We start from the raw sequence: 26,531 nt of genomic DNA, 5'->3' as shown, positions 1-26,531 counted from the left end.
AAGTTTAACTGTCAAGTAGACAGAGTTACAAGATGGGAACTCAGAGGAGATAAGTGATCTGGAAACATAAACTCAGACATTATCTGCATGTAGATATTTAGAACCATGAGACTAAATAAACTGTTTGGGGGAATAAGAATAGTTAGAGAAAAGAAAAAAAGTAGGACCCCAACTCTCGTGGACTAGGAAATGAAAGAGAAGCTGGCAGAAGAGGCTGAATAAAAGTGGTTAGCATGCTAAGTGGAAAATAGGAGGAATATGTGATGGAAGCAGGCTGCAGAAGGTGACTACCAAAAAGAGGTGCAGAGCGGTGTGGTCAAGTGTCAAAACACTATTGAGAGGTTGAAGAAGATAAAAACTGAAAGTTGATTGTTATATTTGATAAGGTGAGGATTACTGAAAAGAAACATTTGGGTTAAGTGGTAGAGTTGAAGCCTGATTGGAACAAATATAGAAGAAAGTGGGAAGGGAGGGATTAGAAATAGCAGATACAGAAAAATTTCCCTAAGTTTTACTAAAAATGGGAACAAAGAGAATACTAGGAAGAATATAGGAATGTATGTCTGTGTGATCCAGAAGAAATTGATGCAGAAGAGAATGGGTTCTTACAGGAGTAAAGTCTATAAGTAGTTAAGAAAGGATGGAATCCGTGCATAGGAGTCATCATAAAGCCCTATCACCCTACCCAAATGTAACTTCCAAGCAGATCACTAAGGTACCAAACTTCTACTTTTAGAAATGTTCCTTTCATCTTATGCATCTCAAGAAGGCTTAAATGTAGTATTTTTTTGAGAGTTAGAAAGCCACATTTTGTCTTTGTTTTGCTTTTTATTAAAAGCCACATTTTTACATGGCATTCTTTGAATCCATATACATTATTTTACTGAGTTGTACTTGGGCATTATGCCCTGATTTACACTGAGAATAATTACAGCCAAAGAATTATATAGCACTCCATTTTCTATTTATTTTAGGAGTGTTGTTTAGAATACTAGCCATGAAATCACTCCCAAAGTACCCTTTACAAAGACCCATAAAAAATTATCTTAAAAGTCCCAATATTAGGAAAAACAGTGTCCTTCCTATGCAACTAATTTGTTTTAATCTGTAGATACTAATACTTGATCATGCTTCCCTCTTTTCTTTGTCCATTCAGAAGTTCGAGTAAATTTGTGGACCTCATAGTTTATCACAAAAGTTAGGGGAAACTGAAGGTCTTTCTGTCTCTCTCTGTTCTGTCTATTTTAGGAGATTACCAAGTTGCTGCCTTTCCATAGGATTTTTTTGGATCGACTAGAAGAGAATGAAGCCATAGACCAGGACCTGCAGGCTTACATCCTGCACCGGATACACAGCAGCTCAGAGATCCAGAATAACATTTCACTTAATGGCAAAATGGACAATACTACATTTGGCAAGCTCAGTTCTCATCTCAAGACCCTCAGTCAAGGGTCCTATCTATACCTGAAACTTACATTTGACCTCATAGAGAAAGGATATTTAGTGTTAAAGAGCTCTAGCTACAAAGTAGTTCCTGTTTCACTCTCAGAGGTTTATTTACTCCAGTGCAATATGAAGTTCCCAACCCAGTCTTCTTTTGACCGGGTGATGCCTCTCCTGAATGTGGCAGTGGCCTCTCTCCACCCACTGACTGATGAGCATATCTTCCAGGCCATCAATGCGGGTAGCATTGAAGGCACACTAGAATGGGAAGATTTTCAGCAGAGAATGGAGAACCTCTCCATGTTCCTAATCAAGCGCAGAGACATGACTCGTATGTTTGTACATCCTTCTTTTCGAGAATGGCTTATCTGGAGAGAAGAAGGAGAGAAAACCAAATTTCTCTGTGATCCCAGGTAAGATACAGATCTGTGATAAACAATTCTGAGCCTATTTTATATTTATTGCATGGATCATGGGTGTTGAAAATAGAGAAAAGTGTTCTTCATTGAACACTTCACATAAAGGAGACATATTCTGTTTCTTTTCAAGGCAAGGCTAAGATGAAATTTAATGATGTATTTTCTCACAGTATTATTATTCAATTTTCAATATCTGCATAGATATTTAGAATGTTGCCCTGCAATCCTTTGTCTTCCTAAATAGTTTTCACTGGCCCAGCTAGAGATTACAGATAATAATTAAGTTAGCTATATAATAGATTTTCTCAGTATTCCTCAGATATGAAAAAAATGACATATTGTTCTTATCTCTTTGACTTGAGCAAAATTATTTAAAAATTATTTTAAAAATTATTATTGCCCTTTTAAAAAGAGAATCTTAAACCCTACAGCTGAAAGACTTGAAGAGTTTCAGAAGGTCCCTGTCAGATCAGGCCAGGCAGGCAGGGACCAAAGGAGGCAGATTTAAAAAGGGCCGCCGAACGAGGCTTTATTTAGATATCACTCCCGGGCAGAACTCTTTCAGACCCACAGAGTGGACAGGAGAAGGGTCTGAGGAGAAACCGAGTGGGAGCTCTACCAGACTGGACTTTTATGGGGCTTACAGCAGGAAGGGAAGGGCTTGGGACAGGAAAAGGTGTTTTTAGGGTCCCTTGTTCCCTTGGAGTTGGTCAGGAGAGTTGGCTGAACTCCAGGATTGGCCAGGGGGTCCAGTTGATTGACAGGCATTAAGCAGGAGATCTCACTGATTGACAGGCGTTTCCGCAGGCACCTGATTGATGTTTCTTTCCCGAGAGGCTGCTTTGTTCTAAGTCGCCACCACCGACCTAATACTACCTTCAGATAAATAAGGTGTCATTATCCCCATTTTGCTTTATGAAGGCCTTAAAGATGCTCACTTACTTGCCCAAAATCATAAAGTTAATGTGAGAGAAGGGAGGAGAGACTGAATAGAGATGGCAAATTTATGGTATATATCATCACTCCCAATCCTGCATTTATGGCAGATATCACTAATTTGTCCCCCAGAACTCATTCCTGATGAGTTTAACCCTAAGTTAAGAATAGTTCCCAATTCAGCAAACCAGGCTAGATATGAAACTATCTCCCATTCTGTGGTGTAGAACCTAGTCTCTGACATTCTAGTGGGTTGTGCTTTCTATTCTTCCACACTACTGTTTTTTGAAAATTATTCCTTTAATAAAGCATGTGTTTTCAAATATAAGTTTATTACTAATTTCCTGGAAACAAAGAAGATACCAACAACATTGCTGACAATTGCAGAACGTATTCTGGCTTTAAAAGAAGATAGGCCGAATTTGACTATTCCTCATAATGTGACTCACCAGAGAAACTAAAACTCTGACAATCCTTGGGTTTTATTACCCTTGTGACCCTGTTCTGCACCAGGCCTATTAGAGACAACTGTGCTTGTGGGCATGCTGCTCAGCCTACTCCATGCTGATTCATTAGAAAATCTGTTCCAGATTCTGATGATGATATTAAGTCAGGCAATAGATTTTTGTGGTCTTTTCCCTGAAAGGGAAACTTTTTTTAAAGAAACACACTGTATTGAAAGAACAGGAATTGTTGAGTCAGATTGTAAGCCTATAAATCCTGCCTCTTCTAGAAACTGTGACCTTTGGGAAAAGTTACTAATGATCTAAGAATATTTTCTTACCTACATAAAAATAATAATAATGCGTTCTTCCTAGAGTTGATGAACATTAAGCAAGTTTTGTAGTATAATACCTACAAGAATACAGAATACAAAGACAGTATTTAGAACATGTTCTTTTTTTTCCCCCATGCCCTTGTAGTAATAGACCCTTAAGACATGCCTTACCTAAATCTTGAGACTGAATCAGATAGCAATATTCTTCTGCCATCAGCACTTGGGGACACAAGATTTAAAAACAAACAAAAACCAGAGTCTTAAGTTTCTTATATGAATTGTACAGAATCCCCAAAACAATTTTACTATAAGTTAGTACCTCCCTTCTAGGATCCACAGTGGATACATGAAATTGCAAATAATATCAAACCCTATATGTACTACAGTTTTTCCTATTCATATATACATATAATACTGCTTAATTTGTAAATTAGGCACAACATGAAATTAAAAACAGTGATAAAGTAGATCAATTCTAACAATATACTTGTTATGTGAATGTGGTTTCTCTCTTTTCTTCTCTCTCAAAATCTTATTGTATTTTCACTTAAAGGAAGTACTTTACAGCTTCTCTTGGCATATTTCAAACTGCAGGCATTGGGCTGGGGATGTAGCTTAGCGGTAGAGTGCCTGCCTACCATGCCCAGCACTGAAGGGGTAGGGAGGCACCACCAGATTACAGGCATCTTAACTCCTACAGGGCCATTATTAAGTAAAGTAAGGGTCACTTGAACATAAGCACTGAAATACTACAGTAATCAATCTCATAACCTTAAGGGCTACTAAGTGACTAATGGGTGGGTAGTATATACAGCATGGATACACTAGACAAAGATCAGGCAGGACAGAGTGAGACAGCATGAGATTTCATGATGCTACTCAGAACAACACAAAATTCAAAACTTAGGAATTGTTTATTTCTGAAATGTCCATTTAATATTTCTAGACTGAAGATGACCCTGGGTAACTGAAACCATAGAAAGTAAAACTGAAGATAAGGGGGGACTGTATTGTACTAGTACGGCTGCTGATGTTTAATACATAGAGTTGGCAGTTACATAGTTTAAAAAAAAAAAAGACTAACCTAGAATTACCTAATAAACATTTTGGGATCAGTGCCCAGACAGATCCTTGCTAGCTAATTTGTTCTCCCATCCCAGAACTTATCAGAGGATTTAAAGCTGAGGTTCAAGGCTACCAGACTACCACTGAATTAACAATATCCTTAGAAAGGCTGAAATCCTCAGGGACTCCCAAAGGAGAAAATATGATTTTATGCAGACATGTCATGGTTGCATAAGCTTGCTTTCTCAGCATTGTTTATTAACTAGTAACATTTCATCAGGCTGGCACACTAGGACAAGAAAAGCAAATACTTCCATCTTCAAATGCTGAGTAGTCTGTTCTCTTATGATTGAATAACACCATTGCTGAGGAGTCATCATATTTCTCTTAATGGCCAGAGAATAAAATTATAAACAGGACCAAGAGTTATCAAAAAAAGAAAGAAAGAAAAGAAAAAAAAGAAAGCTTCCTTAGACTTCATCTCAGTTGGAATTCAGCCTCCTCCCTAGCATTGGCTGGCATCAGCCTTGTTACTAAAGTATTAATTTCAGATTTTTAGGCTCCCTGAGCCAGTGAGATGGAAATCACTCAGAATTTAATGTTTTTGGCAGCCTAAGCTGGCCTTTCAAAGAAACTGGCTGCAATTGCTTTCTATTTCAGGCAAGTCTGATAAATAGGACTCTCCAAGCAGAGTTTGTCTTTGTGGCTTCAGCCTCCACTTCTTGCACATTGTTTTCCCCTTCTGTTCTTCATTTGCTCTCCAACTTCTCTCTAGAACATCATAAATATTTCAGTAGACCAGGGAGACCAACTCAATGCCTATAAAATTGTACCAGGTAAGCCCATACCTGACATGTATATCTACATATAAGGAAAACTCTCAGAAGTAAAACAACATACCTATCTCTTCTAGTCCTTTTTCCCGGGCTTTTGACATTCACTTGTTCACCCTGAATTTGTTGACCTTATTGGGAATTAGACACAGATGAGAATATTGTGATGATGCCAAGAAGTAGTTGATCTTCAGAAATAGACCAACCAAGGAAGTAGTTTCTGCCTAAGCTGAAAAGAGTCAGCAATCTAAGAATGGTTCTGGAAAAAGTAGCAGAGCCATAGGTCTCTGCTACAGTTAAAACTGAGTTTTCTTTATCTTAAATATCAGACTGCTCTTGTCCCAAAATTTGAGAAGATAATTGACATACCAAAGAGAGTGATCTAATGTGCATGGACGATATTGTGAATGGAGTGGTTGTCCTCATATCCATTTCAGAGGATTTGTCGCTGATATACAGGAATGCCTTCGATTTATGTGTGTTGATTTTATATCCTGCCACTTTGCTGAATTCATTTGGGAATCAACCTAACAAAAGAGGTGAAAGACTTATACAATGAAAACTACAGAACCCTAAAGAGAGAAATAGAAGAAGATCTTAGAAGATGGAAAAATATACCCTCTTCATGGATAGGCAGAACTAACATCATCAAAATGGCGATATTACCAAAAGTTCTCTATAAGTTTAATGCAATGCCAATCAAAATCCCAACGGCATTTCTTGTAGAAATAGAGAAAGCAATCATGAAATTCATATGGAAAAATAAAAGACCCAGAATAGCAAAAACAATGCTAAGCAGGAAGTATGAATCAGGCGGTATAGCGATACCAGACTTCAAACTATACTACAGAGCAATAGTAACAAAAACAGCATGGTACTGGTACCAAAACAGGCAGGTGGACCAATGGTACCAAATAGAGGACACAGAAACCAATCCACAAAACTACAACTATCTTATATTTGATAAAGGGACTAAACGCATGCAATGGAGGAAGGATAGCATCTTCAACAAATGGTGCTGGGAAAACTGGAAATCCATATGCATCAAAATGAAACTGAATCCCTTTCTCTCGCCATGCTCAAAAGTTAACTCAAAATGGATCAAGGAGCTTGATATCAAATCAGAGACACGGTGTCTGATAGAAGGAAAAAGTTGGCTATGATCTACATATTGTGGGGTCGGGCTCCAAATTCCTCAATAGGACACACATAGCACAAGAGTTAATAACTAGAATCAACAAATGGGACTTACTCAAACTAAAAAGTTTTTTCTCAGCAAAAGAAACAATAAGAGAGGTAAATAGGGAGCCTACATCCTGGGAACAAATCTTTACTCCTCACACTTCAGATAGAGCCTAATATCCAGAGTATACAAAGAACTCAAAAAATTAGACAATAAGATAACAAATAACCCAATCAACAAATGGGCCAAGTGAACAGACACTTCTCAGAGGAGGACATACAATCAATCAACAAGTACATGAAAAACTGCTCACCATCGCTAGCAATCAGAGAAATGCAAATCAAAACCACCCTAAGATACCATCTCACTCCAGTAAGATTGGCAGTCATTATGAAGTCAAACAACAACAAGTTCTGGCGAGGATGTGGGGAAAAGGGTACACTAGTTCATTGTTGGTGGGACTGCAAATTGGTGCAGCCAATTTGGAAAGCAGTATGGAGATTTCTTGGAAAGCTGGGAATGGAACCACCATTTGACCCAGCTATTCCCCTTCTCGGTCTACCATTCCCTAAAGACCTAAAAAAGAGCATGCTATAGGGACACTGCTACATCGATGTTCATAGCAGCACAATTCACAATAGCAAGACTGTGGAACCAACCTAGATGCCCTTCAATAGACGAATGGATAAAAAAAAATGTGGCATTTATACACAATGGAGTATTACTCTGCATTAAAAAATGACAAAATCATAGAATTTGGAGGGAAATGGATGGCATTAGAGCAGATTATGCTAAGTGAAGCCAGCCAATCCCTAAAAAACAAATGCCAAATGTCTTCTTTGATATAAGGAGAGTAACTAAGAACAGAGTAGGGATGAAGAGCATGAGAAGAAGATTAACATTAAATAGGGATGAGAGGTGGGAGGGAAAGGGAGAGAGAAGGGAAATTGCATGGAAATGGAAGGAGACCCTCAGGGTTATACAAAATTACATACAAGAGGAAGTGAGGGGAAAGGGAAAAATAATACAAGGGGGAGAAATGAATTACAGTAGATGGGGTAGAGAGAGAAGAGGGGAGGGGAGGGGGGATAGTAGAGGATAGGAAAGGCAGCAGAATACAACAGACACTAGTATGGCAATATGTAAATCAATGGAAGTGTAACTGATGTGATTCTGCAATCTGTATACTGGGTAAAAATGGAAGTTCATAACCCACTTGAATCAAAGTGTGAAATATGATATGTCAAGAACTATGTAATGTTTTGAACAACCAACAATAAAAAAAAAAAGAATACTGCAGATGAGCCCTCTGCTCTATGGTTTGAGGAAAGGCTTAAAAGCCATGCCAATTAAATATGTCTGTGTTACTATGGCCAAACACAATGCTTCCCAATAAAATTGGGAAAAGATTAAGAATCTTCTGATGAGTATTTGCCAGAGTAATAATAATAACCTGATCTTTTAAAGTTAATTAAATGACTTTAATCCTAAAAAAAAAATTTTCATGGACACATAATTGTGACAGAACAAAATGAGTTATAGGTAATATCCTTCCCAACTTTGTAACAGGGTGGGTTATTTGTGTTTTTATCAAACTGTAAGCAAAGTATCACTGAAGAATCATATTTATCACCAAAATTTCTTTATGCATCAAAAGATTTGTATATGTATTTTAGATAAAAGCACTCATCATCTTACTTTGCTTTCTCTTTCCCACTATTCATCACTGTCATACCCTAAACTTAATCTGTCCTGTTTTAGTCCCTTAGGCACTGAGATATCAGATTAACTTGCTAATTTAATAAACTAATCCCTGCTATTATGCCAAATAGTGGGGGAGTAGAAAACCCATTTGAGGCAACTTGTATATTTAAGTAAGGCAGTTGAGAGAAGTGGCTACCAGCCTTTGTTATTCAGCCCATTAGTAACCTTGACAGTGGAAATTTGAAGCTAATGAAGTAGACAATTGGGGGCCACCAGCTTGTGGAGCTGTCCAATTACTGCTTAATATTTCTACATAGTACTAGACTAGCCCAGAATAAATTTTAGCTCTTTTTGTTTCCTCATTATCTCAGTTTCATGATATATCACCTTTTCTCCCATAGGAACAGCTCTCATAGTGACATTTTGATAGGAAGGAGTGTTTGTAAGATTTTGACAGAAATTATAGGACTCAGGTGTTTTATTTTTAAGTGTTGGAATAAAACACAGGAAGCTTGTTGCAAACTTTATATAATGAGTTTTGAGGTGATACAACCTAAGAGGTCATGATATGGAAGACTGATTTGACCTGATTTCCTCAGACTAAGAGTAGCAAATATGATGAGTGATTCAGAGGAAAGGCTACATAAATCCTATGCCTATGGGATAGTTGAGTACTTACTTGGTTCTTTATGATCAGAATTGATTGCTTATAATTAATGGCTTGTCAAGATTTTTCCTAATTTATTCAGCTATGAATTATACATTCACTTAGTGAATTGTACACTGGAGAACTGGTACTCCAAAATCTGTGCCACAAACAAGATTTCAGAGAACAAACTGTTTATCTAAGGTGAAAAAGAGAGCATCCTCACCAAAATGAAAATTACTTGTGCCAGGATCCTGTACAACTTAACTTCTTATAGAACATGTGGGTATAAAATGACCTCAAAATGGTGAGTCACAGTTTATGGTGATTTTGTTTGTTCTTTTAATCCAATCATGAGCCTCCAGGCAGAATAACTTTTAACCTTACCCTCACTGAAGCACGCACTGAAGGTCACTACTTCTCATAGCCACTGCCGCATTAGGAGAGAATTCAGCAAACCTACCAAGCATGGGAAGGAAAAAGAGGTTGGGAACTAAGTCAACCCTTAGGGAGTTTGAAAGAGTAAAAGCAAAAGAAAGGGGAGGTGTACCAAACATTTTTTACTAAGCTAACTATTAATGGATGACCTAACCTATCTAGAAATATTAAATTGGATTTTGTTGGCATCAAACATAAATTCGAAATTCGAATCTGAAGTATTACTCTGTGACCCAAGGTCATGGTTTTATGATATGATACAATTGAGAAATTGCATGAAATCTAATATGTCCAGTTTACCAATTCCTGGATGTCCTTCAAATCTAAAATTTGATTTCTCTCAACATAAATCCCAGGATTTAAAACAATTACTCAAATCAGTAAACTTTTCCCATCTTTAAAATTGTCTAATCCTCAGAAGGTAGGCCACAACATTTTTTTTCCTTTTCCATATCCAAAATGAAATTTGGAAAAAAACTGATAATCAGAATTTTTCCCCAAACCCAGTTAAAACTGAGAGCTACTTATACTGTCATAAGATCTCATGAGAAATTTGCTGAATCAACCTATAAAGAGAGAAATAGTTCTGCTTATGAAAGATGGATAGAGCATCATTTTATGATGTGTCAAGCATAAATGTTTAGCATTTATACATTCATGAAATATTTACAGAAGAGTCAAATAACAAAAACACAAAAAGGACCTACATTCTATATGTTTGCTTTTGCTGTAAGAAAGTAATGCTGTCTTCTAAGTTTAAATATATAACTTTTTAAAAAATAGTTATGTTCAGTAAATACTGGTTAAAATAACTTCATCTAGAAATCTAAAATGTGAAGGAAGTGGGCAGATGATGAGAGAAATTCTTGATACTGAAAGCGTAGGAAATAGAGGTTATCAATGAGTCTCTGAAGCAAAAGTGGATGAATCAAAAGATAAGAATCCCACAGGTTTTTCTAAGTTATCAAACCAAAATTAATGACACAGCAATCAGAAGTTATCGACAGCTTAGTGGGACTTGACAGCATATTTTCTTTTTTCAGTGAAGTAAGTCACAACGATATCTGGAGGACTTTCAAAAGCAGATCTCCACATTTAGTAAAATCAACACTAATATGCTTCCATTCTCTTAGCCATTCGTTTATTATATCCATCCGCATATCTAATTGGTTCTACCACCCAAGTATCCATTTATCCATCCAAGTATCCTCTGCTGACCACACCCTGAGCTCTCACATTGGTCTCCTCTCTTGCCCTCCTCCATTCCATTCTCTACCAGCAGCCAGAGAGATTTTTTTAAACAATTCAGCTATGAAACCTCTCCTGAAAATTCTTCAGTGGCTTTTTCTTAAGTTCAGAATAAAATCAAAGCCAGATACTTCAAAACACTGCTTCTGCCTACTGTCTATATTGAGCTCTTTCATTCTCACTCTTATTCTCTGTCTTCTGCTGGTGCCTAAAACTTTCTCTTTCTCACCTCTGGGCCTTTGCACTTAACACTTTGCACTTAACCTCCAACTAGAGCTTACTGCCCCTGGCTCATTGCCTGGCAAGACCCCTCATTCCCCCTTTAAGTTTCAGCTCAAGTACTACCTCCTCAGAGAGACTTCTACCTCTCACCTCATCTAAGTAAATCACTCCTCATTTTTATCTTAATCATAGCAGCTTTTTACTTCTTTTTTAGCATGTATCACAAATTATTAATTTGTTATATGTTAATACTTGTTTATTGTTCATTTGCCCCTCTACAATGAATGAGCTCGATGGTGACAAGAACCTTTTCTCTTTTACCTTTGGCTTCCTAATGATTAGAGTGTTTGGCACATAGTAAATATTTTTTAAATGATAAATTAGTAAACAAAGGAATGATAAGTAGTACCAGTTTTAAGTTTGTAACTTAAAATATTTAAGAAACTATTTTCATGGCTTCACAAAATTAGCATCTTTTGTTCACTGCTACTTCCCACCATGCCTCAGGAATAAGTGAGCACTTGCATTGCAGCAAGCATTCAGTGGACATTTAGTGAGTACTGTATTCAAGGCTCTATGTTAAGCACTGCAAGGAATACAAATATAAACAACATACATCTGTCTACCAGGACTTACAGGGTAGTGGTTTTAATAAACATATTTATAATTAGCAATAATTCAAAGCAAATTCCTGTACTAGAGGTGTTAACAGAGAGCTAAGGGATATAGAGGAGAAAGAGAAGAATGTCTTCCTGTGTCTATTGTTGATGTTTTACACTGTGACAGTTCATAAAGTCATCCTCTTCTGCCTCACCAAGCTGCCAGTTGCTTAAGGTTTTTCATTGTTGGGGCAGAGAAGAGGTGTCCCTTTTCCTATGGTGAGTGGTGCATTAACAACAGAAAAAAAGCAATAGGAAGATTTGAAGCAGAATGGGGAAAATAAGCAAATTCCTATCTAAACTCTATGTTTACAAAGAAATAATGATTTTCTACCCATGTCTACAAAGGTACACCTTGGGCATAAAGTGCCCAAAACAAACTAAGATGCTTCAACAACAGAAACCACTGATAACTCAGTAGAAGAAATGTCCAAGAAGGAGTTCAGATTGTATATGGCTACATTGATATGTGAAGTAAAGGATAGTAAAAGGAGTGAAATCAAAGAAAAAACATAGGAAGTGAAAGACAACTTCAATAAAGAGTTAGAGATTGTGAAAAAAAAAAGAGCAGAAATCCTCAAAATGAAGGAATCATTAAACCAAATTATAAATTCAATAGAAAGCATCACCAACAGACTAGACCACTTGGAAGACAGAACCTCAGACAATGAAGACAAAATATATAATCTTGAAAGTAGAGTTGAACATGCAGAAAAGATGGTAAGAAACCATGAACAGAACATCCAAGAATTATGGGATAAATGAAAAGAACACATTTAAGACTTATTGGAATGGATGAAGGAGCCAAGATACAAACCAAAAGGATGCACAATCTATTCAGTGATACAGTAGCAGAAAATTTCCCAAACCCAAAGAATGGAATGGAAAATCAAATACAAGAGGCTTATAGGACCCCAAATGTACAAAATTACAGCAGACCCACACCAAGACACATTATGAGAATGACCCAACACACAGAATAAAGATATAATCTTAAAGGCTGTGAGAGGAAAAAAATCAAATTACATATAGTGGGAAACCAATTCAGATCTCAACTGATTTCTCAACCCAGACCTTCAAAGATAGGAGATCCTGGAATAATATATTTCAAGCTCTGAAAGAAAATGGATGCCAACCAAGAATTTTATTTCCAGCAAAATTAAGTTTCAGATTTGAATATGAAATTAAAACATTCTATGATAACAAAAATTAAAATAATTCACAGCTAGAAAGCCTACACTACAGAGCATTCTCAACAAAATATTTCCATGAGGATGAAGTGGGGAAAAAAAGTGAAAACCATCAAAGTAAGGATCTGAACTAAAGGACAACCAAATGAGAAACTAAGACAAATCAAAAACCAGAAATAAATCAAAATGACAGGAAATACAAGTCATATATCAATAATAACCTTGAATGTTAATGGCCTAAACTCATCAATCAAAAGACATAGACTGACAGATTGGATTAAAAATATGCTGTCTTCAAGAGACTCCCTAATGGGCAAAGACATCCACAGAGTGAAGGTGAAATGATGGGGAAAAAAACTTATCACTCATATGAATTATGTAAACAAGCAGGGGTTTCCATTCTCAACTCAGATAAAGTAGACTTCAAAACAAAGTTAATCAGAAGAGACAAAAAAAAGGACATTTTATACTTATTAAAGGAAGTATATATAAGCTGGACATAACAATTATAAATATCTGTGCCCCAGACAATGGAGCATTTATGTATATCAAACAAACCCTTCTCAATTTCAAGAGTCAAGTAGACCACAATACAATAGTACTGGGTGACTTTAACACACCTCTGTCACTACTGAATGGATCTTCCAAACAAAAACTAAATAAGGAAACTATAGAACTAAATAATAAATCAATAATTTAGTTTTAACAGACATATGTAGAATATTTCATCCATCAACTAGCAAATATACTTTCTTCTCAGCAGCATATGATTCCTTCTCTAAAATAAATCATATCTTATGCCACAAAGCAACTTGTAGTAAATACAAAAAAAACCAGAAATAATACCCTGCATTCAACCAGACCATAATGGAATGAAATTAAAAATCAATGATCACATAAAAATAGAAGCTACTGTTACAAATGGAGATTAAATAATACACTATTGATTGATGAATGGACAGTAAAAGATATCAAGGATAAATAAATAATTCTTAGAGGTAAATGAGAACACTAATACAATATATCAAAATCTCTGGGACACTATGAAGGCAGTACTAAGAGGAAAGTTTATTTCATTGAGTCAACAAATAAATGACTTAACACTATATCTCAAAGCCCTAGAAAAAGAATAACAAATCAACATCAAAAGCAGTAGAAGTGGCTAGGGTTGTAGCTTAGTGGTAGAGCACTCACCTAGCACATGCAAGGCCCTGGGTTCAATCCTCAGCACCATATAAAAATAAATAAAACAAAGATATTGTGTCCATGTACAACTAAAAATTTTTTTAAAAGCAGTAAAAGACAGGAAATAATTAAAATCAGAGTTAAAATCAATGAAATCAAACAATTGATAAAATTGACAAAACAAAAAGTTGTTTCTTTGACAAAATAAATAAACCCCTGGCCATGCTAACAAAAAGAAAAAGAGAAAAAACTCAAATTACTAAAATACAAGATGAAGAAGGAAATATCTCAGTGGACATATCTGAAATATAGAAGATAATTAGAAACTATTTTGAAAATTTATACTCTAATAAAATAGAAAATATTGAAGACATCGACAAATTTCTAGACATATGATCTACCCAAACTGAATGAGGAGGTCATGCATGATTTAAAGAGATCAGTTTCAAGTAATGAAATAGAAAAACGCATCAAAAGCCTACCATCCCAAGACCAAATGGATTCTGAGCCGAGTTCTACAAGACTTTCAAAGAAGAATTAACACCAATTCTCCTCAAAGTATTCCATGAAATAGAAAAGGATGGAATCCTTCCAAATTCATTCTGTGAGGTTAATATCACCCTGATTCCAAAATCAGACAAAGACACATCAAGGAAAGAAAACTTCACACCCAATATCCCTAATGAACATAGATAGAAATTTTCTCAATAAAATTTTGGTAAATCAAATATAAAAACATATTAAAAAACAAGTGGGGTTCATCCCAGGGATGCAAGGTTGTTTCAACATACGGAAATCAAAAAACATAATTCATCATATTAATAAACTTAAAAACAAGAATCATATGATCATCTCAATAGATGCAGACAAAGCATTTGACAAAATATAGCATACCTTCATGTTGAAAACACTAGAAAAACTAGGAATAGTAGGAACATACCTCAACATTGAAAAAATATATATGCTAAACCTAAGGCCAGCATTATTCTAAATGGAGAAAAATTGAAAGCATTCCCTCTAAAAACTGGAGCAAGACAAGGATGTCCTTTTTCACTACTTCTATTCAACATCATCCTTGTAACTGTAGCCAGAGCAATTAGATGAAAGAAAGAAATTAAAGGGATACAAATAGGTAAAGAAGAACTCAAACTGTCACTATTTGCTGATGACATGATTCTATATCTAGGAGATCCAAAAAATTCCACCAGAAAACTCTTAGAACTAATAAATGAAATCAGCAAAGTAGCAGGATATAAAATCAACACCCATAAATCAAACCCATTCCTATACATCAGCAATGAATTCACTGAAAGAGAAATTAGGAAAATTACTCTATTCACAATAGTCTCAAAAAATAAAAATAAAATATCTGGGAATCAAGCTAACAAAAGAGGTAAAAGACTTCTACAATGAAAACTACAGAACACTAAAGAAAGAAATGGAAGAAAACCTCAGAAGATGGAAAGATCTCCCATGCTCCTGGATAGGCAGAATTAATATTGTCAAAATGGCCATACTACCAAAAGCATTATATAGATTTGATGCAATTCCTATTAAAGCCCCAATGACATCATTCTTCATAGAAATAGGAAAAGCAGTCATGAAATTTATTTGGAAAATAAAAGACCCAGAATAACTAAAGCAATCTTTAGCAAGAAAAGTGAAGCAGGAGGCATCACAATACCAGACCTTAAACTATACTACAGAGCTATAGTAACAAAAATGGCATAGTATTGGCACCAAAATAGATTTGTAGACCAATAGTGTAGTATGGAGGACACAGAGACAAACACAGAGATACAGTTATTCCATACTAGATAAGGATGCCAAAAACATTGAATGGAGAAAAGATAGCCTATTCAACAAATGGTGCTGTCAAAACTGGAAATCCATATGTGGCAAAATAAAATTAAACTCTATCTCTCACCCTGCACAAAAATCAACTCAAAAGTGGATCAAAGACTTAGGTACTAGAACTGAGACTCTGCACCTAATAGAAGAAAAAATAGGCCCAAATCTTCACCACATCAGCCTAGGATCTGACTTCCTTAACAAGACTCCTAAAGTACAAGAAGTAAAATTAAGAATTAATAAATGGGATGGACTTAAATTAAAAAGCTTCTTCTCAGCAAAGGAAACAAAGTGAGGAGAGAGCCTACAGATTGGGAGAAAATCTTGACCACATGTACCTCCAATAAAGCATTAATCTCTAAGATATATAAAGAACTCAAAAAACTTAAAACCAAAAAAAAACCCTAATCAATAAATGGGCTAAGGAACTGAACAGAAGAAGAAATACAATTGATTCAGCAAATATATGAAAAAGGGTTCAACATCTCTAGCAATTAGAAAAATGCAATTCAAAACTACACTAAGATTTCATCTCACTTCAGTCAGAATGGCAATCATCAAGAATACAGGCAACAAAAAACATTGGCAAGGATGTGGGGGAAAGGTACACTCATACATTGCTGGTGGGACTGCAAATTGGTGCAACCTCTATGGAAAGCAGTATGGAGATTGCTCAGCAAACTAGGAATGGAACCACCATTTGACCCAGCTATCCCATCCTTGATTTATATCCAAAGGATTTAAAATTAATGTTTATAGCAACTCAATTTATAATGGCTAGACTATGGAACCAACTTATGTGTCCCTCAGTAGATGAATGGATAAAGAAAATGTGGCTTATATATTCAATGGAATATTACTCAGCTTTAACAAAGAGTGAAATTATGGCACTTTGCCAGTAAATGGTTGGAGTTGGCCAAATGTTTTCTCTAATATGCGGATGCTAATTCACAATAAAGTGAGGGGCATTAGGAAGAATAGCGTTACCTTAGATTAGGTAGGGGGAAGTTATGGGAGGGGAGAGAATGTAGGAATAGGAAAGAGAGTAGAATGAAACAGACATTATTACTTTATGTATGTATGTGATTACATAACCAATATGATTCTGCAACACGTACACTCAGAAAAAATGAGAAATTATATGCCATCTGTATATGATATATCAAAGTGCATAAGTGCATTCTACTGTCATGTATAACTACTTAAAACAAATTTAAAAATCTAAAAAAAATAGAAAATGTGGTACATATCCACTTTGAAATACTATTCAGCCATAAAAAAAAGAATGAAATCTTGTTCTTTGTGACAACATGGTTGGAACTGGAGATCATTATGTTAAATGAAATAAATCAGGCACAGAAAGACAAGTACTATATAATCTGACTCTTTTGTGGAAACTAAAAAAGTTGACCTCATAATAATTTGAGAGTAGTGGGAAAAGAATATGGAAAGGTTGATTAGTGGGCACTAAGTTAGATGGGAACAGGTAGTTCTGGTATGCTACTACTGCACAATAGGGTGAAAGAGAGAAGTTGCTTTATTTATTTATTTTTTACAGTTCTGGGGATTTCATTTCAAGAAGCTAAATGAAAGGATTTTTAAAGTTTTTACTATAAAGAAATAATGTTTGAGGAAACAAATATGCTTAATCTGCTTTAAACATTATATAATGTCTACATGTATTAAAACATTGTTACCCTATTATTATATACATTTTTATATTTGAATATACTCTTTTTAAAAATAAACTTAATTTTAAAAGAGATACAAAGGATGACGAGGTCTAGAAATCTGGCTATCAGAAGGGCAATTTAAGGTCCCTTCCTCCCTAGAGATGTAAATTGGTATAGTTAATCAAAGTAAGTATTTTTGAGCTGGTAGGAAATTCTTTTTAAGTTCCCCACTGATATTATTTCTACTAGGGCTCAGGAGCTAACAGAACATATTAGCAACCTGACCAGGTAAAACCTTTGTCCTTTTAACAACTAGCAGAAAGTGAGGCAGAGGCAAGGAGATTCTTGGCAAAAGCACTAATTCCTCTTTGTCCTAAACAATGATAATCTGATGGTATCATTTGAATTTTTCAGAGGAAATAACTTTACTGAAAATGTCACTTTATCAGCTGCTTCTATGAGTTACTTTTTGGAAAGACCCCTAGTAGCACCAGAGAAATACTCATTTAAAGCAACTTTCGTGTTAGCAGTGGTGACACATGCCTATAATCTCAGCATCTGGGGAGGCTGCAGCAGGAGGATCACAAGTTAAAGGCCAGCCAGACTGGGTAACTTAGTAAGACCCTGTCTCAAATTTAAAAAAAAAAAATTAAGGAGTGAGGATATAGATCAGAAATAAAGCACTCCTAGATTCAATCCCCAGAACTATAAAAAATAAATAAATAAAGCAACTTCTCTCTTTCACCTTTAGTTCATGATGGGCTATGGCAAGGAATCTATTGGTGATGACACAGTTAATATCCTTTAAATTAGCTGTCCTGTGAATTTTAAAAAATATTTCATACTCACTGAGGATAAACAACAGTTGTTAGGAATAGTGAGTTTTTTACACTGAATGGCTAATGGGAATATAAAACAAATATTTTTATATTTACTGTGTGACTAGTTCCTGTCATCCAGCACAAGAACTATTCCTCTTCTGTTCTCATGGAGTTTGCTTTAGTTGTCTTATAATAATTTCAGCTTTTTTCCAAATATCTAATTTATGAGAATAATATGGGGTTTTTTTGCTGATGTTGAGATGAATACTTCCCTCAGTCTTCCTACTTTCTCCATTCTTCTATCCTTCTCCCTGTTATCAATCACTCAAAATCCTTTTTGTTTAAATTAAGATAATGCTGACTGCCAAAACAAACCCTAAAACCCCAGTGGTTTATCACAGTAGAAGTTTATTTTTCATTGACTTAAAGTCCAAAGGTATCATATGGTTTAGAAGAGGTCTGCTCTACAAAGGGTTTCAGGGACCAGTCTAATGGAGGCTCTGCCATCTTTAGCACACTGCTTCCAAGGGTATTTTTTTGATGGTCTTGGCTGGCAGATAGGGAGGAATAAAGTGGAGGAGCAGGTTTTTCTGGGTCAGGTCTAAAGTGATGAATATAATTTCTGCCCACATTTCATTAACCAGAACCGAATTCCGTGACCCCACTTAAATGCAAGTCTCTAGCAAGATATTCACTTCCCAAGAACAGCTCTTGACTCTGGAAGAAGAACACAACCTTTTGTAGACCAGGAGGTCATCACTGCCCCATAATTCTTATCTCTCTAGGTCTCCCCAAGTAATTTCCCCATCTTTGCCTCTATGATTAAAGTATTCCATAGCAGCACATATTATTTCAGCCAAAATTATAAAATAGATTAGATGGACTTTAGATTATAAGCAGTTCCTCTTCAGCTAGCTGTACCTATATACCACTTTGTCACATCTGAGCATCATGCAGAATATCAAAGCATCTAAGTGTTTCTCTAAAACATGAAAATATTCTCTGTCAAATTTGTCATCACAAGGTTAATGAAATCTATGCAGCTAGTGACTATGACCAGAATGATGAAAGGCATCCATTCTAGAAACACTGAGTACATTTGTTAGCATGTTCTAGCATAACAAATAGAAACTTTAAAATTTGCTACCTCCCTGGGGTTCTAAGTGAAAATTTATTAGAAAAACAAATATAGTGTCAGTGTATATAGTGTGTAAAACAACTTTTGTACAACTTCCAAACTGTTAAATGGCCGTGAAGTGGAACTTTATAAAGGGTTTTTTGCTAAAAGACTCCACATCTCTGAACACTTGAGATATATGAAACAGTCATGAAGTGACAGTAGCTCCTCGCTGCCTTATAACTCATAGATACTCAGAGTATCATCTGTCTCCAGGATCCATATCAAGGGTCTACTGATGCCTGAAAATAAGAATGGAGGAGGATCTGCCCTCTTCATTTCTGGATACCACTTTCTGTGACTTTTGTCAAAGCACATATATCCTGAAGAGATGAGCGAAGATAGTGCTGGGGGAGGATCCTCAATTCTGACCTGTGATTAATTCTAAAATATTTAAAATCAAATATGCCTCACATGTAAGCCTTACTGTGTTCCCAAAAACCTCTGGTCTGCATGAGAAAATTTTATTCCTCTTGTTAACATTGCCTTATTTCTTAGAGACAAATTTTCTCTGTTTTTATGCTTCTTTCTGCCTAAAGTTACACTACAAATTTTTTCTGCTTTGACAAATAGTGAATAACATTTGTACCCCAGTAATTTTCCCTAATCCGTGGATTTTTCTTTTGGCTGCAAATAGTGGGTAGAGTTAGGAGGGGTAAGGATAGAGTGTTACATTTCATCCCATATATTCTTAGGATGGGCCAAAGAGTGGGCAGTGAAGAATAAAATGGAGATAAAAGTTTTGTTTGAGGACGTAGTCATTCCTTTAATGTAGCAATGTGCTAGTTACTATGGAGTATACAAAACGAGTACAAAATATAATTCACTTAATATGTCTTAATTCTCACCACAGTTCTGTTTTATAGAGAGGTTAAGAAGCATGTCCTTAGTTATAAAATTACTAAGTACAGAACTAGGTTTTTACCTAGTATGCTTGACTGTTTCAGAATCAAACAGGCAGTTTTATGAATGCAGACAGGGAAATTTGCCGGGTAACTTTGAATCACAAGGGCAATCTCATTATAAACACTATGGGGACCATCCCCCAACCCATTGCTTTTATAACACATGAACATTTGAACTCAAATTAAATCAATTTTTATTACTATCATCTTTAATTACAGAGGGAAAAACGTAGTTGTGTTCAGTCATGCCTAAAATCACATCACATATATTAGAGTTCACTCTACCTTATTAGCTACTCTTTCCCAAAATGCTAATCAAAAAATGTCAAAATTAATGGTTACTGATTTTAATTATATTAAACGTTCAGAGCTTGTACTATACAAGTGAACATATTGTTCTTTACATTAGTGTATTTCTTTTTCACATTCCACCCAATATTAGGAGTAATATATATTCCTGTGCCTATGGTATTATTTTTGTGAGAATTTAAAAATTATTAAAGTATTTTCAAAACCACAAGATGGTATATAAATAAACTATTGTTACATATTCATTATGCAAATATTTATTACCTAGGAATACATATGTGAAAAAACATGACTACTATCCTTAGTAGATTCTAGCGGAAAGACTGACATGAGAACAGTATTGCCCTGCCTAGGTGCTTCATGCTATGTACCAGGTACTATAGAAACATAAAGAAAGAACCTCTGAGTTTCTCATAGGTACCAGGGAAAGCTTCGCAAAGGAGATGGTATGAACTGAAATGAAGAATGGGAATATAGGCAGAGGGAAAGCATGCTTGAAATTTTACAAATATTTACTGAGTCTGGTATTCAAAGTTAAGATAAAGTGGAAAAGTTCAACAAAAAGACAAGGTACAAATAATGGAAAACCTTTAAATACCATTCTAAGGGTTTAATTGATATATCAGAGGAAATATAAAGCAAATGAAGAATTTTTAGCAGAATTTTGATGAGGATTTTGAAATATATATTCTTGGGATGGGCCAAAGAGTGAGCAGTGAAGAATAAAATGGAGAGAATGAGACACTTCAATTAATTATCCAGGTGAGAAAGTATAAAGAAAAGAGGAAAAACAGCCACTAGGTTTTATGTCTCTGGCAACATTTGAAAAAAAAATACAGAAGACTTGAGGATATTTGGGTTCAAGGGAAAGCTTCAACTTCAAAAGATGACTTTCATTTGACAGTCATGGAGGTTGAGAGATCCAGGAGGTAAAGAGATCCAGCAGGCAGTCAGAAAAGCCAAACTAAATATCAAGAGTTTGAGGTGTCACTGTGGGAGTCATTCACATTGAGGTGAAAGTTGAAGTCGGGAGGCAAAGAGAGCTACCTAGAGAAGAATTAGAACATATAGCAAAGAAATTAAATCCCTGAAGGAATAAGATTTTTTTAAAAAATACCAAGGTAGTATCATAGATATCAAGAAATGGTTTCAAAAAATGGAGGTAGTGAATAAGGCCTAATGCTGGAGGGAGAAAAAAAATCAAAAACTAAAAGAAAACCACTTTATCTGGCAAATAAGAGGCAATCAGTAATCTCAGAACATGGTCAGGCTAGGAGTCAAAAAGAATAATGAGGTTCAGGAATGAACAACTAATGATAAGGGGAAAAAAAACATACCTGAGTGTAGTAAAACACACTCAGACTGCAGGTTAGCTAGTGATACCATTTTTGTCAGAAGAATAAGATACAAATGAAAATGCTAGTATATGATTTGAATTGGTGTTAGCCTTTGTGTCCTAACCACCACAAGTTTTGAGTCTAATGAGCTGATCAGAATCATTTTTATGAATAAAGTAGCATACTTCTATTAAAAAATAAATGAACTATAATTATCACTTTTATCTTATCCCTGATCTGTATTGCTTGCTGTTTCTCCTCAGTACTTGATCAACACCAGTAAAAGTGTCATTTCTCCAGTGTCCATCTCATTTTCCTACTGTCATCTGTAGGAAAATGAGATGGACACTGGAGAAATGAAAGCATCATAGCAGGATTCCTTAGTTAATGGCAGTGGAATGAAAATAGGGCAGAGTCAATTCTATGTCTAACTAAATATTCATTTCTTTGCCAAGCACAAGTTTTTTTAACCTTAATCCTAATAGGCATGGATTCTGATTCATAGCCTAAAGCATAGGTAGTAGATCAGAAGCCTAATATTCAGGGATTCTTGTCATTATTATACAGCCGTGGATGAGTCATTTAAAGTAATAATTCTTAATATCAGGAAAGCTACAATAATTTCACTGCTAATAATGGTATAGAAATTTTAGATCTCAAGAATATCTTATAAATGCTTTTCATTGTAATCTAACTTATCTATGCTCTTAAAAACAGCCTACCAAATAAATTGAGCTTTGATGAGATAAATAAAAGTTCAGTGGCAATTTCCAGATTGGTTGTTCCAGAGTGCAGAACAACCCTGGTCTAAGACCCTCAGATGATGGTGATAATTCCACGTAGGCTATACTTTTCTGGACATTCTCCCAGTCAAAAAACCTCCTTTCCATTATGTGTAATCTTATCCACTTAACATGCTGGCATTGTATCCACTATAATTGAGAAATTTTGGGAAGCCAAAAATTAGAATTTCCTTTCAAAATCTTACTGACATGAAATCTGAGACAATTCCTGTGTAAGATGGACACTGTCCCACCTCTGTTCTCCTGGTTCTTTATCGAAGCTTTGAAAAAAAAGAAAGAATGCTTATTTGTCAGAATTCAGTGTGAGATATCTTCAAACTAAACCTGGCTAAGTAAGTAGTCAGAATTCAGTATAAAAGAAAAAAGCTCATTAGACATTTGGGCCTCCTTTCAGGGAAGCAACACCAGCAAAAATTTATTTGCTGCTTTTCTGTCTGTTTAATTTGGCCATTAGACTTGAAACTGAGATAATAGTTTCATTTTTCTCTTCTGTGACTCCAAGTGAAAGGAATGGAAAAGTTGAGTTACTAGTAGCATACAGAAGTCTGCTGACACTAACCTGGTGGATAGTAGAGACACAGTTCTAGTATCCATAATTGCTAAAAGCTAACAAATGTGCTGAGAAGATGCATTCCAAAGGTGATCCAGTATTCTTTCCTAAATGACAAATTATGAAAAGTTGTGCTGCAGTTGTAAGTAGCAATGAATCAAAATGCATTCTGTATACAATGAATCAAAATGCATTCTGCTATCATATATATCTAATTAAAATAAATAATTAATTAAAAAATTTTATTAAACATTTTTATACGTAACAAGTTGTGTTAGGCATTATGGAGAATATAAATAATCCAGATTTCTTTCACAATTAAACATTGAAATACACATACTCTGTATGTATGTATGTATATATATATATATATATATATACACACACACACACATACATACACACACACACACACAGTACATATATCAAATACTGTGTATTAATATAATCTAGTTAGAAAGATGATAGTGCTTGCTTTCATTGTTGGTCAGGCACTGAAGAGAAATAGCAAGCACTGCAAGTCAAATATAAAGATGCACATCAAAATTCTATCTTGTTATTAATAGTGAAATTATTGTAGCCTTCATGATGTAAGAATTATTACTTTAAATGACTCATCCATGGTTTTATTTGTGTGTACATGCATACATACACAAGTATATATACGTACACATGCATACAGACAGATTGACATTTAAATAACTATCATTTGAATGTTTCAAGCTAGAAAAGAAATCCAATTGAAAGAGAAATTTATTATTTCATTAAATGAAAAGTTCAAAATTAGGACAACTTAGATGCTATACAGTCAGAGCTCAGGCTGTATTTTTATGCCATTCTTTTATCCCAGCACCCCTTTTAGCTTTGTCTTCTTCACCAGCTTACCACATGACTTAGGAAGCAGTTCAGGGCATTTTGAGCAAACAAAACAATATCCAGAGGAAGAAAAAAGAGCTTTCCTTTTCATGATCAAATTGGGAATCTGTTAACAAGATATAGGGAGATGGGTACCATTAGGAAACTTAGTCTAGTGGAAGAGAGAGCATGTGACAGTGTGGTAAATACTGTACTAGAGGTATATACAATCTATACTAGTAGCACTAAAAAGAAAGTACTTTATTCAGCTTGAGGGAAAGTATAGAAACTGATCAGAGTAGACTTCATTTAGGAAAGAGATTGTTAATCCAGTTTAACACATGTCAAGTTCAGGTATTTTGGGACCTCCAAATGGAGGAATCCTATAGATAGTTAGATGGATACTGGTCTAAGGTTGAGAAGAGAAGTCTAGGCAGAGAAAAAGTATATAGGCTATCCATGATGTATATAGAGGCAGGCTCGGAGAATGAATGATCTAATCCAGGCATAGGACAGAATAGGAAAGACCAATATAGAGATCCCGAGGAACCCTGACATTTAAGCATTGGTGAAATGAGAGTTGCTGACAGAGACAGAAAATAAAAATGAAAATCTTTTAGTGCCATCTGTGTGTGGGATGGGTATAAGCCAACTAGAAATGATGTTTTATGCTATTCATACATGTGATTTAGGTAAAGGACTAATAAAAGCTAGGAACCTTCCAATACTCATTATTTGCCAAGTAGCAAGTGCTCCTCCACAAGAAACTGGTTGATGACACAGTTTCATTGAGGTATAACTGGACCTGCTTTCCCCACCAAAAGCAGAATGGAGTCATTAAACTTTCTAAAATGAGTTTCTTTTTCTTTGCAGGAGTGGTCACACATTACTTGCCTTCTGGTTTTCTCGCCAAGAGGGAAAACTAAACCGACAGCAGACTATTGAATTGGGACATCACATCCTCAAAGCACACATCTTTAAGGTAATTAGAGAAATGGAAGCCCTCTTTCTTTCCATTTCTAGCATACTTACCTTAACATTATGTGTATGAAAAGAAATTGCTGTTATTTCAGTATAGTCCTTGCTTTCTGAAATTATTTTGCTGCAAAAGCACATGGCCTGTTCTTCCCTCAGTCTTTAAAAAGAGAACTATCCCTGTCTTACAGTGCAGTTAATAAGTTAACAGTGACATTTACATTGGCCATCTTCCAATTTAGTGGGTTTCTAGGCTTTCCAGGAAATATCTTGTGCGTGATCACCTAGGCATGGAGCATATACGCACATACACGTGTGCTTCATATATCACCTACCATCTCCTAAGGATAGTTATATTGTAACAACTGTCATTAGCACAGTTTTCACAATGTCTTTTTAAAAATTACAGAGAGCAGCTAATATTTTAATTTTCTTTTAATTGTTTTAGTGAGGATTTTAATATTCCTGAGACTATGATTTTTAAACTATTTGCCTGGAATTAGCAGTAACCTTCCTTGGAACTACTTCCTCAATCTCTCTCAAATTGTAATTCCAGTTTTTCCCCAGCTATTTCAAAACTTGCAAGAATTCTATAATATCAGCTTCTCTCAACTTGCATAAGACTGGACTGAAGCATCCAGAAGAGGGACCATATTTAATCTGTTTGTGCATATATGAATACAGTCATTCATCTATTCAACACTTACTGAAGCATTGTACTAGAACTAGGGATACTAAAGTTAAAAAGATACAATCTTTAGGAATTTGTAGTCCATATAGCAGTTTTGAGTTAGCACATAGAAGCAGAGGAAATTTGTTGTCCTGATTTTTCTAGCCCCCAGTTTACTATTTTTACACCTGATTATTCCAATCCCCACAGTCTCTCTTCAGAGCTTTTTTCCTGCCTTGGAATTGAGAAATACAGATGTCTGAAACAGTTATCTCCCCTTAACACTTACACATTCTTCATGGAGCCATAAATTAGTACGAACACTATGGAAATCAGTAAGGAGGTTCCTGAAAAGACTAGGAACAGAAACAGCACATGACCCAGTTATATACCACTCCTTGATACTTATCCTAAAGAACTAAAGTCACATACTATAGTGATATATGCATATTCATGATATAGCAGTTTAATTCACAATAGCCAATTTATAGAATCAGCCTAGGTGTCTATCAGTGGATGAATAGATGATGCTAAAATAACAGATAAGGTTAATCTTGTTCCAGTTTCAAGTGAACTGTAAAAGGTCTGCTACTCCCATAAACTCTTAAGATCATACATTTATTCAGTTAGATTGAAGAAAATTCAATGTGTCACAC

General features: G+C 35.4%; 1 protein-coding gene across 12 annotated transcripts in view; it reads left to right on the top strand.

Annotated features, from left to right (window-relative positions):
- Positions 1-26,531, top strand: part of Tanc2 (tetratricopeptide repeat, ankyrin repeat and coiled-coil containing 2) — a 417,090-nt gene that overhangs the window by 343,387 nt on the left and 47,172 nt on the right. For all 12 annotated transcript variants that reach the window (XM_040268622.2, XM_040268621.2, XM_078041904.1 and 9 more), the window contains 2 exons: positions 1,249-1,856; positions 25,104-25,212. In XM_040268622.2, the coding sequence (XP_040124556.1) occupies positions 1,249-1,856; positions 25,104-25,212 (717 nt within the window). The remainder of the gene's footprint in view (positions 1-1,248; positions 1,857-25,103; positions 25,213-26,531) is intronic.

Source organism: Ictidomys tridecemlineatus, chromosome 3 (genome assembly GCF_052094955.1).
Source record: "Ictidomys tridecemlineatus isolate mIctTri1 chromosome 3, mIctTri1.hap1, whole genome shotgun sequence".
Taxonomy (NCBI): domain Eukaryota; kingdom Metazoa; phylum Chordata; class Mammalia; order Rodentia; family Sciuridae; genus Ictidomys; species Ictidomys tridecemlineatus.
Note: the sequence above shows the minus strand (reverse complement) of the source record. Positions and strands in the feature narration are given on the sequence as shown.